Source organism: Phascolarctos cinereus, unplaced genomic scaffold (assembly GCF_003287225.1).
Source record: "Phascolarctos cinereus isolate Bilbo 61053 unplaced genomic scaffold, phaCin_HiC Scaffold_726;HRSCAF=1367, whole genome shotgun sequence".
NCBI lineage: Eukaryota > Metazoa > Chordata > Mammalia > Diprotodontia > Phascolarctidae > Phascolarctos > Phascolarctos cinereus.
The window spans coordinates 315,623,562-315,642,156 of record NW_027556098.1 but is presented as its reverse complement, the minus strand read 5'-3'; the positions used below and the strand labels follow the sequence as shown (position 1 = coordinate 315,642,156).

The window sequence follows — 18,595 nt, the reverse complement described above, 5'->3', positions numbered from 1 at the left end:
CTCCACGTTGAAGAGTCTTTGCCCAATAATGCTGCCTTTTCTTAGGACCTTGCTTTGTCATAATCTAAGAGGTAAGGTTGTGTATTTCTAGCATGAGTCAGGAATAAGAGGGCCACATTCTAGTTCCTCCTAAATTAGCTTCCTCACCAAGTATAAAGGAAGCATCTTTAGGACAAATCAAAAAGGTTCATAAAACCTCTATTAATTGAATATTCTGTTCAGAATACTCCTTTGCTATCTTCCTTATTGTTGAAAATCTTAATGTGTGCAATTCTACTTTCCTGACTTAAAAGGTGAAATCTAGTGAACACAGTGAAATTTTTTGATTTTGCAAGGTCGTCATTCTGAACATCTACCTGACACAGGAGAAAGTGCAGGAAAAGGGGTTGGAAGATGTGGGTTCCAGCTTCACCTCTACCTATGACTCCCATTACCTTGTGCAAAGCACTTTGTCTTGGTTTCCTACTATGACAGATTAAGTGATCTCTAAGATCCCTTCTAGCCCTACCATTCTATTGCCTGTGCTCTACGGTCCCTTCCAGCTCTGACATTATAAAGTCCTATGAACCATAGCCCAGGTCAAACCAGGGAAGGTGTTTTTTGTTTGTTTTGTTGTTTTTACTAAATTCTGGGCACAAACTTGTTTTCTTGTCATCTGTCTAAAAGTAGAAATACTCAAAAAAGTCCAAGGGTTATTGCTTACATTTACACAGTACTTTACACTTTACAAAATATTTTATAACACATAGAATCATAGATTCTAATATTCTTTGATTTTAAGATCCTATGATCCTAAAATTCTTTGATGTTACTGGATTCTATGAGACCCACCATGAATAATTCCAAGATTTCTATCTAATTTAAAGACTCTTACTACTTCAACACTTCAGAGGTCTGTGATTCCACTGGTCTGGGTATTCCCTTCAATGACACAGATTTCAGGCCTTGTACAACTTAGGAGATGGTTTGGGGGAATTGCTGGGGCTGAAAAAATTCATCACCTCTAGCCAGCCTAGCAATAAGTCTCTCTAAAGACTTAGCATTGTGTCACTGGGCCTGTCCTAAGAGCCTTTCCAGGTTGGTGGAGACTGCCAGCATTTGCATTCCACTGGTTTGGCCTTTAAGCACCTGGGGTCACCTCCCTGGTGGGAGGAGGCATCAGATAAGGACACTAGTAGAGAATCAATGACTGAGCTTGAATTTGAGTCTATTATTCTGAACTCGTTATAATGCTATAATTCTGAGACTGTGATTCTAAGTTCGATTCTATAATATTAGAAAAGTCTCTGATTGTAAGATTTTATTATTTTAGTGTTCTGTGATTCCAAGCTCTCATGATTCTGGCCCTAAATCACAATGTAAGAATAGTTTGGATTATAAACTAAAGTATAAGTCCTTGAGGTCAAGGGCCATATCTTATTTATCTTTTCATTCCCAGTGCTAAGTAGCTCTGCCCATAGTAGGTCCTTAATAAATTAATGAATTTGAATGTTCTTTATAAGTTAATGGCAATAGTATTAAATATTATTAAAATATATATTATATTAAATTAAAATTAAAATATATATTATAAATAGTATTTTTTTAAAACAGTATAAAAAAACCCCAGAAAACCAAAACCCTACATTTGTTATTGTACTGTTTGGCTTTTGGGTTTCCTGTTCAATGTGTGTGGTTTTTGTTGTTTTTTTTTTCAATCTGTAAGTCTCTATGAGATGAAAGATACAGATGTTGTATTTCTCATTTCCCATTTAGAGGTATTTCACACATTTCCTGCTTTAAAGGAACTGGAACTTTGTTTCAACGGAATTAAAACTGTCAGCATCAAGACAGGAGAATTTCGATCCTTGGAAGTAAGTCTGGGACAAGGTGTCCTTAGAGAGGGTGCCTATTTGTCATCTCTCCACTTGTGGGTATAGAGCTCCCTCCTCCCAGGAGGTGTGAAAACTGTACTTCCTGGTATCTTTTTGTCGATTCAGTTCCTTTCAGAGTTGAATTGAACATCAAATCGAGCTGGAATCATGCTGTGGGTACTGCCACACCTACCTACCACTCCTAGAGCTTGGAAACCTGACTGTGTTCTTACTGGCTGTGTTCCTCTGGGCAGTCATTTTACTCCTCTGGAGCTCAGTTTTCTCCTCTAAAAACTGGACATAATAATAGTTATGAAAGAATGTATGTGAAGTATGTAACCACAGAATACTATATGAATTGTGAACTTTGATAATGATGACAAAAATAATGAATACATCTTCCACATAATGAAAGCTTATGTATTTTATATATGTTTGTCTGTATTTATAGAGAAAAACTTTGATTCTTTTCATCATTTTCAATGTGAGCCTTTATAAAATATATTCAATATGTAACATATGACCTAGCACTGGGATTACGTGTGGTTGGTTCAGACTTGGAGGCATCCCCTCACTCTCCCTCATACACATCCCAATCACTCTCTCTTTGGCTCACTTTATCCTTACCCAGAATTTACTCTAGGAAATTTCATAATAGAGTTCAACTATCGTCTTATCTATTTCTCCACAGATATGGGTGAAAAGATCCCCAGCTGCCATATAAGGCCTCAAGGAATAATGCATATATTAGGTATAGATAAGCCTTTATTTCACACTGTAGAAAATGCATATAGGTCTCACAGAGCCTCTTAAATAATCAACATCATCTTCCTCTCTCTCCAGTCAGTTCTTATAGATAGCACGTAAGGTTGCTAAACAGGCAACCCCTTTCCCATCAGACCAAAACAAAAAAAATCACAGTAATAGCAGAGGGCAAAGTCCATGCCTTCCTTATGTTCAACTCTTCCATAGCTTAGACTCCCCTGATGCTTCCTCACTCTGAGGGACCATGTGCAAAATATTCTTTTCAAGAGGTTGGCACTACTCAGCATCTTCTCTTCTCTTTACAAAAGCAAACATCTATCTCCAAGCTGTCAGACTTGAGGTCTCTAGAGGCAACCCTAAGGCTGATGCAATCTGTGCTCCAGCCAAATTGTAAGACTATGAGGCCATAAACTTGCACTACCTTTTCCCACTTCTGTATCTTTGCTCACAAAATCCCCTGGGATGTCCTCTTTACCACCCACCCTTACCCCAACCTCTACCCACCTGTACCAACTATCCGGTCTCTGGCTCTGAAAATAGTACCTATTCTTCACAGCCCAGCTCAAGAGCCCTGGCTCTGTCTAGAAGCTCTTTGTGATCTTTGAAGTCAGAAATGGCATCTCCCCACTCTGCACTTTCAAAGTTCTTCATTTTCATGTTATATATTCTTCCTGTTCTTCAATTATTTGTATATGTATTTCATCTTCCTTACTAGATTATAAGCTTTATTATGACAGGAACTGCCTTATTCTTTATATTTCTTCTAGGGATGAGTACAAGGCTTTATCCACAGTTGGCTCTCAATATATATTTGTTGAATTGAATTGAATTGATAGTACTGGGGTGCATTAGAGAATTAGGGGCCTGAATTTTAGACCTTCCATTGCCTTCCATCCATACCCCCTCCCTTTAGCTGAATTGTGTTTCTACCTCGCTTCAGATACATTAACATCCAGAATACACAAGTCACTTTCTGAGTCTTAGTTTCCTCATCTATAAAATGAGAAAGCTGGTCTCAATGATTCTAAGGTCCCTTCTGACCTAAATCTATGACCCTATGTCTCAGTCCCTCCACCCTTGTCATGAGTGGCTATGGCCACAAAAATGCATCACATGTTGGCCAACTGTCTGGTGATGAGCATCCCCATACTACATTGGGCTGGCCCTGGGATGGAAGATGCTCAGTTCATTGCAGAACCCATATACAAAAGACTTTCCAGTTTGGTGGGCCCAGTCAGAGCTGACATTCCACAGGCATAGCTTTTGCAAGACCAGGGTCCCCTCCAAATTGAAACAAGAGAAACAAAAGAGGAAGATTTGAATGGAGATGTTTTAACTACCATGGAAAAATAATTGCTCTTTTCCTAAACCCTTTCTAGAGAGTCAGAATTCCCACTATTTCATAGCCCATGTGAATAAGATATTTTCCTTCATGCTTATTTAATTTAGCATTTTAACATCTGACCAAGGGGATTACTGACTTACTTCATTTTATAAACATTTACAAAATACTGTTCCATCCTAAGAGAGATATAGAATTTAGAAAAGACCCCGTCTAGACCCAGTCTGTTGTAGAACTTACAGTCTAGAAGGGAAGTAAGATACAAATACATCTTGATCATCATCACTATAAGAATATTTCGCATTTTTACAGCACTACACGATTTACAAATTGCTTTCCTCATAATGATCCTATGAGACAAGTGGTGCAAAAGATATTCATTTTACAGATGAGGAAACTGAGACCCAGAGAGATAAAATAACCTATCCTGAGATCACTTATCTAATAAGATCAGAATTAAGCACAAGTACCCTACTCCATGTTCAAGGTTCTATCCACCCTACCCCACTCTATCACATAATATTAGATGACATTTGTGTTAGAAAGGTAGAAGCAAACCTCTGAGAGGCATTGGGGGAAGTCCATTACTGGCATGGAAGATGAGGGGAAGTTTTCTGAGCGAGGTGGTCCTTAAGTCGGCTATGAATTTAGTAAGCAAAGAGGAATGGGGAAGATGTTCCAGCCAAAGGCATCATTCATTTTCAAAAGCTTGGCCAATGCTTTATGGTGGTTTTGCTAGCCAAAGTACTATGTAGTCACTCAACAAACTGAGTATGGACTCTGAAATCAGATGTAATATCTGGCCTTGGGGATCTTTCAGTCTAATCAGAAGAAAAGAGATGGTCACAGATAATTCCATATAAACTATCATAAAAGTTGTGCAATGGAGAGGTTTGAACAAAGCACTCTAAATGAATGGATGAGCATTTTATTAGATACTGTATGCTGCTAAGCCTTGGGGATCAATCATTCAACAAGCATTTATTAAATGCCTGTTATGTGCCAGGTACAATACAGGGAGTTGGTGACACAAATATAATGAACCTACTCACAAGCTTGCATTGAAAGATGGGGACATGCATAAATATATCAGAGTAAACTTAAGGAGAATATCTACAAATAAATGCACAGTAGTTGATTACAAGGTAGTTTGGGAGGCAGGGCACAAGTAGCTCAGGGGGAGGGGGGTGGATCAGAAAAGGCTTCATGCAGAAGGTGATACATATGCTACACTTTGAATGGAGAGAGGGACTCATTGAGGTGGAGGTGAGGGGGAGAGTACATTCCAAGACAGGTGATGGCCAGTGCAATGGCAGAAAGAAGGCAAATGGAATGTTGTGTGTCAGGGACAGAAGACCAGTTTGACTGAATTACAGAGTACGGGAGGAGAAGGAATTATGTCATAATGATACTGGAAAGACAGGCTGGGGTAAGGTTGATATATGGCTTCAAACACTAAACACAGGGGTTTATATTTCATTCTACAGACTATAGGAAAGCCTCTGGAGCTTATTTAATATGGAAGTGACAGGGCCCAGTTTGCACTTAAGGAAGCTCACTTTGTGGAGGATAAACTGAAGTGGGGAGAGACTTGAGGCAGGAAAACCAATTGGAAGAGTGTTGCAACAATGTAGGCAAGAGATGATGACATGGTAGCCATGTGAGTAAAGAGAAGGGCTTGAATGTGAGAGATGTGTAGCTAAAAAGCAAGATTTGGCAATAATAAATATATGGGTGAATAAATGAATAAATATATAGGGTGAGGGAGAATGAAGTATTAATAACACCAAGGTTATAAACCTGGGTGAGACTGAAAAAATGGTGGTTCCTTCAACAAAAACATGGAAGTTTGGGAGAGGGTTGAGTTTTGGGAGGAAGATAATTAATTTAGTTTTGGACATGTTGAGTTTGAGATGTTTTTAGGACATCCCATCTGAAATATTCAAGAGGCAATTTGTGGTACAGGGTGGAAGCTCAAGTATTAAGTATTAAGAACTGAGGTTGACTATATAGATCTAGGAGTTATTAGTAGGGAAATTATCATTAAACCCATGGGAGCTCATGAGGTCACCAAGAGAAAGAGTGTAGAGAGAGAAGAGTAAGGGGGCCTAAGACAGAGCCTTAGCATATACTCACAGTTCAGGGACATCATTTGGATAATGAATCAGTGAAGGAGGCTGAAAAGGCTCCATACAATGGAACAAATATAGAGGAGTGATGGCCAGGGAGTGATATTTTGGTTGGGAAAATTACAGGGATGGTGAATGGAGCCAAAGAGGAGAAGATTGACATACCTTTTCCAGGAGTGACAATGGAGTTTATTTGATTATGTTTTTAGAACTGGAGGGGGTAGGAAGATTGACTAAGGGAATACATGATGGCATGGCAGCTGGGGAGAGGTCTTGGAAGTGAAGGAAATTATGTTGGGAACCCAGACCTAGATGTAGTTGCCAACTGAGATAGCTACCAGTTAGGACAGTGGGGCCCCAGGGTGGGATTACTGGGCTTGGAAGGGTTATTGTGGTTTCTGAGATTGGTTTCTGTGAGATTCAAGATTCAAGGAAGTAGAGACTTCTTCTAGCTGGGGGCCTGGAGCAGGTTTCCTGGAGAAGTAGCTCCTGGGTAGGGCCTTGAAGGATGGGAAGAAAGGGCAAACATACAAATTGTAAGCTATAACAGAATTTCTTCCCATGAGTAAGTTTCATTATAGTACACAATATACTATAACATTTGGATACTTTTTTCCCTATCTTTTTGGAACTTAGCACCTGGATCTTTCATTCAATAATTTGTCTCAAGAGGCCATCCGTGAGCTAGGAATTCTGCCTCGCCTTAAGATATTGCTTCTAACAGGCAATGGGCTTACTTCGCTTCCTCCCAACATGGCTGTCACAGAACCGTAAGTGTCTATTTCTGACCTAGCTTCAAAGAAGCCCTCATAGAACCCAAGGATCTCCTTTCAATTTGCTTTTCAAACTGACTCTCACAGATTTGTAAAAGTCTCTTTCTAATGTGACACCTGACCTAGTTTTACCATGCTCCCATAGCCCCATCTGGTAGAGCTATAAGCATCTCATTTTGATATGCCTTCCAACCCACCTTCAGTATGGTCCATGGCCAGATGCAACTGTCTCCTAATTTACTAATTTACCTTCCCACCTATTGGCAGCACTCAACATTCATTAAAAACAAAAACAAACAAACAAAGAAGTCTACTGTGTGTTAGGCACTAGGGAGGTACAATGTTTAGATAAGTTGTGATCCCCGCTTTCATGGAGATTACAGTCTAATGAGAAGATAAAACGTATATACAGATAACCATATCTGAGAGCCTAGAGTCCAGGGGAGTAGAGGAAAGTATATGGAAAGCAGCAGCAAGGTCAAATGAGGTGATGGAGTTCATTAAATTATTGAATTTAATCTTCTGTGCTTGGGTTACTGTGTCCTTATGTCTCCTCCCTGGGTATTGTTTGCTTCAATTAAACAAATTAAGCCTCAATAGAAAATTTTACCTGTTAGTCAATAAGCACTTATTTAACATCTACCATGTGCCAGACCCTGTGCTAAGCACTGGGGATACAAAGCAAGGCAAAAGGCAGTCCCTGCCCTCAAGGAGCTCACAGTCTGATGGGAGAGAAAACAAGCCAACAAATATGCACAAATAAGCTACAGGCAGGATAAATAGGAAATGATGGAGGGAAGGCACAAGAACTCAGAGGGGCCAGGAAAGGCTTGCTGTAGAAAGATGGATCTTATCTGATATTCAAAGGAAGCCAGAGAAACCAGGAGGCAGAGATGAAGAGGGAGAGCATTCCAGGCATTAGTGACAGCCAGGGAAAATGCCGGGATGGAGAGATGAGGCATCTTGTTTGGTGAATTGCAAAGACTCCACTGTCACTAGCCGAAAGAGTATGTGGGAGGTGCGGGGGGCAGAGTTAAGGGGTAAAAAGACTGAAAGGTAGGAGGGAACGGGTGTTGCCTGCAACAAGGGAGGCACCTCTCACGGGAGAGCAGGAAATGAAGAGACGTAAATGGGGATTAAGTTATGAAGGGCTTTGCATGCCAAATAGAGAATTTTGTATTTCATCCTCGAGATGATATGGAGCCACTGGAGTTTATTGAGTAAGGCGGTGACTTGGTTGGACCTGTGCTTTAGGAAAAATAATTTTATCAACAAAATGGAGGATGTCCTGGAGTGGGAAGAGACTTGAGGCAGGCAGACCTTCCCCTCCTCTTCCCCCCACCCCAAGTAGGCTATTGGCTGATAATAAGCACCTGCACCAGAGTGATGGTAGTGTCAGAGGAGAAAAAGGGTGGGGATGTGTTCAAGAGCTGTGCTAAAGATGAAATGGACAGGCCTTGGCAACAAATTGGATATGGATAGGCCAGACCAATAAAATAAAAATAACTGTGCTACCTAAATTCATTTATTCAGTGCCATACCAATCAAACTACCAAAAGTTATTAGAAAAAAAAAACAAAGAAATTCATCTGAAGAAACAAAATGTCAAGAATTTCAAGAGAAATAATGGGGAAAAAAGTAATAAGGAAGGTAGTTTAGCAGTATCAGATACCAAATTTTACCACAGGCAGTAATTATCAAAATGATTACATATTAGTTTTTATAAAAGACAGGTTGTTCAGTGGAACATACAGAAGTTAGTAGTCTGGATAAATCTCAAAACTCCAAAAATCTAGGGTAAAGACTCACCATTAAGCAAAATCTGCTGAGAAAACTGGAAAGCAATCTGACAGAAGTCAAGTTCAGACCAACACCTCATAATATATACCAAAATTAGTTCCAAATGGATATATGACTTAGATATAAAAGGTTATATCATAAAAAATATAGAAACAAAAATGAAATTTCCCTTCGGATTTTTAGGTAAGGAAAGAATTCATGACCAAATGGGATTAAGAGGATCACAGAAGACAAACAATTTTGATATCATAAAATTTAAAAGTTTTGTGGGGGGTTTTTGTTTGTTTTTGGCTAGGCAATGGAGTTAAGTCACTTGCCCATGGTCACACAGCTAGTGTTTGAGGCCGGATTTGAACTCAGGTCCTCCTGACTCCAGGGTTAGTGCTCTATCCACTGTGCCACCTAGCTGCCCCAAAAGTAGCTAAAATTAGAAGGGAAATAGTAAATGGAGGCAAGGAGGATCTTCATAGCAAGTTTCTCTGATAAAGCTCTAATTTCTAAGATGTATGAGGAATTGATTCTAAATGATAAGAATGAGAGCCATTCACCAATTGATAAATGGTCACAGGGTATGAATTTGTCCTCAAAGGAAAATATCCAGGTTATCAATATCCATATAAAAATGCTTCAAATCACTAATAATTAGAGAAATGAATATTAAAGCTATGCTGAGGTTCCACCTATACTCATTAGATTGGTAAAAGTGACAAAAAAAGAAAAATGACAAATGTTAGAAAGCCTATGGAAAAAACAGGCATGTTAATGCATTGTTGGTAGAGCTGTGAATGGGTCCAACTTCTGGAAAGCAATATGAAACAATGCCTAGAAAGTTAGCTGTGCATACTCTTTGATCTATTGATACCACTGTTAGGCCCCAAAGAAGGTGAGAGAGAGAGAGAGAGAGAGAGAGAGAGAGAGAGAGAGAGAGAGAGAGAGAGAGAGAGAACCCATATGTACAAAAATATTTTTAAGTAGCTCTCTTTGAAGTGGTTAAGAATCAGAAACTAAGGGGGTGCCTGTTGATTGGGGAATGACTGAACAAATTATGGTACCTGAATGGGAGTGTGCTATAATTATGATACATGGAATGTTATTGGGTCAGAAAAAAAAATGATGAAAAGAATGGTTTGAGAGAAACTGAGGAAGATTTATATAAATCAGTGCAGAATAAAATGAGCAGAACCAGAAGAACAATTTATATTATAACAACAACACCGTAAAGACAACTTTGAAAGACTTGAGAACTCTGATCAATGCAATGGTCCACCATGATTCCAGAGGATGGATAAGAATGTGTGCCATCCACTTCCTGGCAGAGAGCTATTGGCTTCAAGATACAGACTGAGATATACATTTTTTTGGACCTGGTCAGTGTAAGAATGTATTTGGCTTGCCTGTGTGTATTTGTCTGAAGGGTTTTGTTTTTCTTTTCTTTTTTTCTTTTCCAATAAGATGAGTAGGAAGGAGAGCAAATGCATGCTTGTTAATTGAAAATCAAATAAAAACGCTAAAAATAGGTATGAGAGCCTTCCTGTATGGAAGCTGTACTATCTCTGGAGGAAGAAGCTTTATGTGCTCCAAGCAATGAAATAGATTCACAGGTACATCTAGATAATGTCATGCAGTAATGGACAGAGAAAGAATAGTGGTCGTTAGTGACTCCCTGTTGAAGGGGCCTGAGCCAGCTATTTGAGAACTTGACATACTCAACAAGAGAGATTTGCTATCTTCTGGGGCATGTATCTGGAACATAACAAAAAGCCTCTTAAAGACTTATCAGACCTGATAAACATCACCTTCTTCTATAGTTTAAGTGGAGATAAAGCAAGTAAGAATCATTGCTAAGGATTATGAAGTCTTCAGCAAGAAATGGAAGATCTTAGGGGCACAGCCAGTGCTTTCATCACTGCTTCCACAAAAGAAAGCCATTTTTGGGATATGAACAGCTGGTTGGAAAGATGGTGTCTGTGAATATGGATTTCTGGGTTTTTATCCAGGTATGGTGTTCACCTAACAAAATCTAGGAAAATTATATTTAATTGGAGTCTTGCAAACATGAGAACTTTATAATGAAAAGGAAGAGGAAAAGAAAAAAAACAAATAAACAACTGTCCACGTAAGTTTAACCAAGGGGAAAGAGAATAATGTGGGAAAAGACCATTAATTCATAGGAAATAATATCTAAGAAGAAAAGCAGCCATGAAACCCATGACTGCCAATGTCTACATACAAAGACACAAAGCATGAATAATATATATGGTAAGCTAGGGAACCTAGCATGAGGAGGTAAATTTGGCTTCATAGGGATAACTAAGTCTTGGTGGGATGGAATTCATGATTGGGATTTGACTTTGGTAGGGGTAGATAAGATGATGATGGTGATGATAATGGACAGCAGAACAACTCAACACTTATTCTGCATCTCTAGTCTCTTCCAATTTGAATGGGAATAGCTATAACAAAAATGGTTAGCAGGATAGAGAAACCCAATGTAAGCGAGGAGATGGTGAGGGAATATCCAGTTCTCTCGCCAGGCCTGAGTGTGAATTGAATTGTGTAGTATCACATGTACTTGGATAGACCTGGGATCTCAGTGCATGGATACTATCTACCAGCTCATCCACATCCCACCCGTAATGTAATTCTCCTATATTATTTTTGTCCATGTGTTTTCATGATTCTCCGAAGAGTCATCTAACACACTGGAGGCCTGCCTTTGGTTCTATTTTTTTACTGTCTTGTGGCTGACAATGTACCCAAGTTATCACAGAACTGGTGCCAAATGTCCAAACTCATTCATAAAATTATAGGAATTAGAGCTGAGAGAGCCTTACAGATTATTCAGTCAAACCCCATCATTTTACAGGTAAGGAAACTGAGGCCCAGAGAGGGGGATAGATTAGTCCAAGGTCACACAGTGTCAGGACAAAGATCCAACCCAGATCCTCTGCCTCCTCAGTAGGGCTGGCTCAAAGGTCCTTGAGCCCCCCTCAAAGAGGGATTGTTCATTTCCCACCCAGAGCAGCGATCCTTCCCGAACTTTGCCTTCACAGGAACCTTTCCGTCATCCACCTGACCAACAAGCCGCTATGTGCTAAGGTTCCAGGCTCTGGAGACACTAATCTTGGATGACAACAAACTCTCCCACCCTAGCTGTTTCGCCAGCCTGGCCGGACTCAGAAGGTAATGCTGACTGCCGCGGGCAAGCCGCTTGACCAGCTTCCCCTCCTGCTCTCTTCCCTGGCTGTCCCAACCATCCCAGCCCCTTGACACCAAGGGAAGGCCTCAGCCGCAGTTTATGGCTGAGATCACTCTGCTGGTGTTTTGTCACAGGATCTTAGAATTCAGAACCAGAAGAAATCTTAGCAGCCATCCAGCACAAAGTGTTCATTGTACAGAAACAGAGACCCTGAAGAAAGCAGAGTGGCTCACCCAAGCTCGCACAGCTGAGTCATATAAAGACAGCATTTTAGAGTTCGGAAGTAACAGAGAGAGATAATCTGGCCTAACCGCCTCATTTTATAGGTGGGGAAACTAAGGCTCAGATAAACTATCTTGCCCAAACTCACATAGCTAAATCATATAAAGACAGCTTTTTCGAGCTAAGAAGTAACATAGAGAGATATTCTAACCAAAACACTGCATTTTATAGATGGAGAAACTGAGGCTCAGATTAACTCTCTTTCTGAATAGTAGAAGCAAGGAGCAGGGCCAAGATTTGAACCTTGGTCTTCTGACTCCAAGTACGGCCCTTTCCCAGTATGTGACACTGCTTATGAGCCAACAGGGAGTAAGAACTGCCAGAAAAATTAATGAAGTCTCAGGCACCAAGATTAGAAGTCTCAATGTGAAAACAGGTTCAGTATGAATGTATATGCAGAGCCTCTATCGAATTGGCATCCTGTCTTGGGGTGAGGGGAGGGAAGAGATGGGGAGAAAATTTGGAACTCAAAATCTTATGGAAATGAATGTTGAAAGCTAGAACTAAATAAACATTTTTTTAAATATATATATAAAAAAAAGATTCTCAAATCCAGAAAAGGGCAAGTAATGGCCTCAGTGTTATGACTAAAGAAACTGAGACCCACAGACATAAAATGGTTTGTTTAGTTACAAAGTAACAGTAAATAACAGAACTGGAATTTGAACGTGGGTTCTCTGACCCCAAGTCCTGTGCTCCTTATGTTACACACTCCTCCTTAATAAAAGAAGGGTTGATATTCTATAATGATGACTCGTATTTGTCTTGTAGAGTGCTTTAAGTACTCTCCTTAAAATAGCCACGCATCGTGGGAAGCAAGTATTATAGTATTATCCGCATCTCACAAATGAGGGAACTGCCGGTCAGGCTAGTTCAGGGAGTTGCTCAGAGTACTAAGGCTTAATAATGTCAGAGCGACATTCTGAGCCCAGGTATTCTGGCTCAGCAGCTTTTTCCAATGTACCACACTATCTCTATTGTTCTTATATTTCCCTTTTTTTTCCCTCTTCAGTCTGAAGAAATTAAGCATGGAACAAAACAAGATTTTCCGCATCCCATACCTGCAGCAAGTTCAGTTACCCAAGTTCTGTGATGAATCAACCAAGGGAAAAGCTAGTTCCCAGAAAGAATCTAGCCCTAAACAGAAGCTAGCACAAGGTATGAATGGGGCCTTCCTGGAAAGCAAGTCGGGAAAAGGACAACCAGATTATGCCATATTATCGATGAAAAGGGATGTGGACCGGACAGGTGGGTACATTGTATCCCCAGAGATTTTATTCCACCCCTAGTTTTATTCAAGCAGAGCTTTCAACAACGCTGAGCTTAGACCTGGAACAAAAGTCCATCTTGCCGGCATCCAAATGGATCAACACAAAGGGATTGCCAATCCAAATAGAGTGCCACAAATGAATTGCCATTCCAAATAGATTGCCACAATGGAACAGTGCTGTATCTAAACACTCAAGATGGCAGGTCACTCAAAGGCCTGGGAGAGATGGATGGTGGATGTAAATAGGCTGCAGCCCATTTCTGACACACACAGCAACATAAAAGTCACCATCAAAGAGATGTATGACTAGGAAAAGAGGTGGGCCACTTATGACATGAAAGGGAGAGGAGACTAATAGATGAAATCAATAAACATTTATTAAGTGTCTACTATGTGCCAGGTACTATACTAAGCACTAGGGATACAAAAAGAGGTAAAAGACAGTACCTCCCTTCAAGGTGCTTACAACTGGGGAGACAACATGTAAATAAATATACACAAAGCAAGCTATATATACAGGACAAATAGGACATAAGGAAAAGAGGGAATTCACTAGAATTAAGAGGTGGTTAGGGAAGGCTTCCAGGAGAAGATGAGATTTTAATTGGGATTTAAAGGAAGCCAGGGAGGTCAGTAGTCAGAGTGGAGGAGGAAGAGCATTCCAGGCATGGGAGATAGCCAGAGGAAATGCCTAGAGCTGAGAGGTGGAGTGTATTGTTTGTGGAACAGCCAGGAGGCTAGTGTCATTGGATTGAAGAGTATGTGTTGGGGAGTAAGATGTAAGAAGACTGGAAAGGTAGGAGCGGGGCAAGGTTATGAAGGGCTTTGAGTGCCAAACAGAGCCCGCATACTTCATTGGCACCCATGGGATATCATGAGATCCACAGGAAGGCCCCCCCCACCCCCAACATGCTGGGTGGATCAGAGTTGCCTGGGATGAGAAAGCTTGGACAGGCTGTGATCTGCACTATTAGAAGGGGTTTCTACAGTGATGAGATCACAGATCCCAAGCATCCAGGTATCACAGTGCAATGGAAAGAGAAAGCCTGGACCTTGGAATCACGAGCCCTGAATTTTAGTCTGACCCTGCCACTTATTCACTGTGTGACCTTGGACAAATCATTTTTCAAACGGGGATGACTCCTGTCCTGCCCTGCCTCCTTCTCTAGGCTGTTGGGAGGAGGGGGGAAAGCATAAGCAAATGGCTTTGGAAAGGGTTTTGTCAACTTGAAGTCCAACATGAATAATATCAGCCCACATTCCTGCAGTGTTTTGCAGTTTACAAAGCAGTCTAAAAATGTGTCTTCTATGTGGTAAGCACTTGTTGAATTCCTCACAAGAGCCTTGTGAAATGAGTAGTTTGATCATTATTATCCCCATTGTACAGATGTAGAAACTTAGACTCAGAGAAAGGAAATGACTTGTTCGATGTCATATAGCTAGTAAATGTCAGAGATGAAACTCAAATCTAGGGCTCCTGAATCCAAGCCCAGGGCTTATTCCTTTAAAAATACCATAGTATTCTGCCTCTTCAAATGAATGTCCATTTTCTTCATTATCATTAGCCAACTTAGACTTTGTTTCTTATCTGGTTACAGAGGTTATATTCCCATCTTTCCCTGGATATTCATCCAACCAGGTAAGACCACATATTTAGCCCTGAACCTTTTAACTTAGGATGGTAAAAATAACAGATGTAGAATGGAGTAACCAGAGGGCCAGCCTTGTCTTCAGAAGTACTTTGGTACAAGCCCTGCCTCTCACACATACAGCCTATAGGCTGCAGAACTATTATGGATAATAATCATAACTAACACACAATGTGCTTTAATGTTTGCAAAGCAATTTACATATATTGTCTCATTTAATTCTCAAAACAACCATGTGAAGTAGTTGCTATTCTTGTTTCCATTTTATAAATCTGGAAACTCAGGATGAGAGAGGTAGAAGTGTCCTCACTGGAAGTGTCCTTTGTCAGTGAAATCAGACCTGGAATAATAATGATGATGATGGTGGTGGTGGTGGTGGTGGCGGTGATGATAATTTCGTTGCAGGGATGAAGTGGTAGGGAGGTGCAGACCTGTAATTTCATTGTGGGTAATCTCCCTCCACTGATATTTATATTCTTAGGGTTGCTTGGGACATTAAGAGGCTAAATAACTTGATTATGCTTACATAGCTAGTACATAAGGGCAGCTAGGTGGCACAGTGGATAGAGTGCCAGGCCCGGAGTCAGGAAGACTCTTCTCCCTGGGGTCACGTCTGACCTCAGACACTTACAAGCTCTCTGAATACCTAGGTTCATTCCTGCCTCTGTCATGTACTAGCTTTGTTGTTGTTCATGACCCCACTGGGGGTTTTCTTGGCAAAGAAACTGGAGTGGTTTGTCATTTCCTTCTCCAGCTCATTTGACAGATGAAGAAGCTGAGGCAACAGGGTGAAGTGACTTGCCCAGGGTCACACAACTAGTAAATGTCTGAGGCCAGATTTGAACTCAGGAAGAGGAGTCTTCCTGACGCTAAGCCTGGAATTCTATGCACTATGCTGCCACCTAGTGACCCTCTAGGTAATATGACTATTGTAATTATTATGATTATGATTATGATTATAATTATGCATTGGATTTAAAGAAGGGGAGATGAAGGCAGGGCTGCATTAAGAGGTAATACAATGTAGTGCAGTGGACTGGGTTTACAATCTTGGAGGTCTGGGTTCCAGCAGTGGTTTTGCCTGATTCACTCTATGACCTGAGGCAAATAATTTCCCCTCACTGGGTTTTCTCTTGTATAAAATGGGGTGGTGGGGGGAACAATCCCTGCTCTAACCATCTGACAAGACTATTTGGAAGCAGTGTGGTATTGTGGATAAAGGAACTGGACTTAGAGTCAAGAAGACCTAAGTTCAAATATTACCTTAGACACTTAGTAGCTGTGTGACCATGGACAAATCTCTTAACCTCTCTGAGCCCTTGTCTCTTCATATGAAAAATGAGGATAATGATAATAGCACTTACTTTCCAGGATTGTTGTGAAATGAGATGAGCTGTTTGCAAATTTTAAAGTGCTATGTAAATAAATGTTAGCCAATAATAATAATAACTATGAAATACTACATAAGTGTAAGCTGCCACTAGTCTTTGCACCTTATAATAACTCACATTTTATAGTAATTGCAGTTAACAACATTCTTTCCTCAGAATAACCTTAGAAGGTAGGTAATATAATCATAATTACTCTCACTTTACAGATGATGATAGTGAGGTTCTGAGAAGACAGGTGACTTTGCCCTCACTGCTTGCAAATGTTGGAGCCCAGATTCCAATGCAAGCCTTATAGCTCCAAGACCAGTGCTTGGCACGTTGTACCAGGTCACCTCTATGGAGGGAACTTAGTTTAAGAAGGACACTGATTAGTCATTCTCTGTGGTTGCAGATGAAATGGGCCTAAGTAAAAGCAAGCGAGATCATGGTTAAATCTAGGAAAAACTTGACCTTGACATTAAGTGTAAGGGCTAAAATCATAGAACTAGTGACTGAAGGAGGCTGTAAAGGCTCTTCCCCTTCAGGAGCTGAGGGAATGGAACCAAAGGGTCTCCACTGGGTCCCTTCAAGGAGTCTAGCACATTTAATTCAGCCTATTCAGGATTTTCAATTATTTGTGCCTATCAGAAGCCAATCTAGAACTCGAAGCTGTTTAATCTGCTCTTAGGTACATTGGATCATAGTACTCAGAGCTAGAAGGAACTTCATAAATCATCGAATCTAAATCCTTCATTTACAGAGGATACATATCCTCAAAGAGGCAGAGTGATTTGTCAGAAGTTATATACCCAATAAGTATCTGAGCTAGGATTCAGCCTCAGTCCTTCCAAATCCACCATTCTTCCTACAGTGCCTAAGCAGGGCAAGGCTCATAGAAGGGCATTATTTTCCCATTTGGTTTGTTCATCTCTGTATACATCTGCGTCCCTTTGAACCCTAGAGTTTGGGTCTAATTTGACTCAGAGTCCTTGAATAAAGTTTCAGCGTGGACAGCTCCCAAGTCCCTGGTAGGGATAGAACAAGGTGTCTTGGTTCAATTCAATTCGATACAATTTAAGTAACATTTATTAGGCAAAGATCTCTCTAATTATCATACTCTCTCCCCTTCCTGAAATTACTTTGTACTTACTTATTTGTGTGTGTGTATGGATAGGAACATGTAAGACCCTTGATGACAGAGCTGTTTTGGTTTTGTCTTTTTCTTTGTCTCCCCAGCACCAGACCCATTGCCTTGTATGCCGGGTACCTAGAAATCACTTAATGAATGCTGGTTGACTTCAATTGAATGTGTTTCTTAGTTTTATCTCTCAGGAAATGGCTATCTTGGGCCCCAGATTTCTTGGGAGGCATCTATCTATCTGTCTCGTGCCACTATAGATCCTTCTGCCATGAAATACCACTTTGACTTTCTTTTCCTTATTTTAAGGCAAACAAAGTCTATCCACTTCCTCCCATATTTGAAATTCTTCCTGTGAAGTCACTGAAGGCCCTGAACCAGACATGGGCTCCACCTTTCCCAGAGCTGAAATATCTTAGCCTGGCCCATAACAAGGTGACTCTCTTTTGTCTAGAAGATACATATTTGGGCCCTCCCATTTAACTGTGTCTTCCCTCAGACCATGGGCTAACAAAGGGTGGGTGATAGAGCTGGATCTTCCCTCTCAGACCAGGGGTTCCCTAAGAACAGGGGCTATGTCTCACCCTTCTGACTAGGGGCTTCCTGAGGGCATAGAACATGTTCTGCCTTCCAGCTCAGACAAAGGCTCTTTAAGAGCCTCAGACCAAAGGCTCCTTGTAGGTTGGGGCCTTTTCTCTTCCCTCAGCCTAGGGAGCCTCCCTATGGGTAGGAGTCTTAACTGTCACCTCAGATTGGGAACTCCCATAAGATCAGGAGCCATCTGTGTCCCTTCTGACTTAAGGCTTCCTGTGGGCAAGAATTATTGTCCTCTGTCTTCTGGAGCTCTACATTTCCCATTATTAGTGTCTAGGGCATGTGGGGAGCTCAGGACATAGTGTTGCCTGACAGCCTCACTTTGAGACTTCTAGGTCACGGCAGAACCATCTTTTGAGGGAGAGAATGTTCAGGACAAAACTCAAACTGTAGGGCTCCCCTGTGTTCCCAAGACAAATGCCAGAGAGAGG

General features: G+C 40.8%; 1 protein-coding gene across 1 annotated transcript in view; it reads left to right on the top strand.

Moving 5' to 3' along the window:
• The window catches only part of XRRA1 (X-ray radiation resistance associated 1), a 114,891-nt gene that overhangs the window by 78,725 nt on the left and 17,571 nt on the right, over positions 1 to 18,595 (top strand). Inside the window, 7 exon segments of the mRNA XM_020989566.2 lie at positions 1,756 to 1,853; positions 6,726 to 6,859; positions 11,716 to 11,746; positions 11,748 to 11,845; positions 13,156 to 13,391; positions 15,012 to 15,052; positions 17,880 to 18,005. Coding sequence (XP_020845225.1) covers positions 1,756 to 1,853; positions 6,726 to 6,859; positions 11,716 to 11,746; positions 11,748 to 11,845; positions 13,156 to 13,391; positions 15,012 to 15,052; positions 17,880 to 18,005 — 764 coding nt within the window.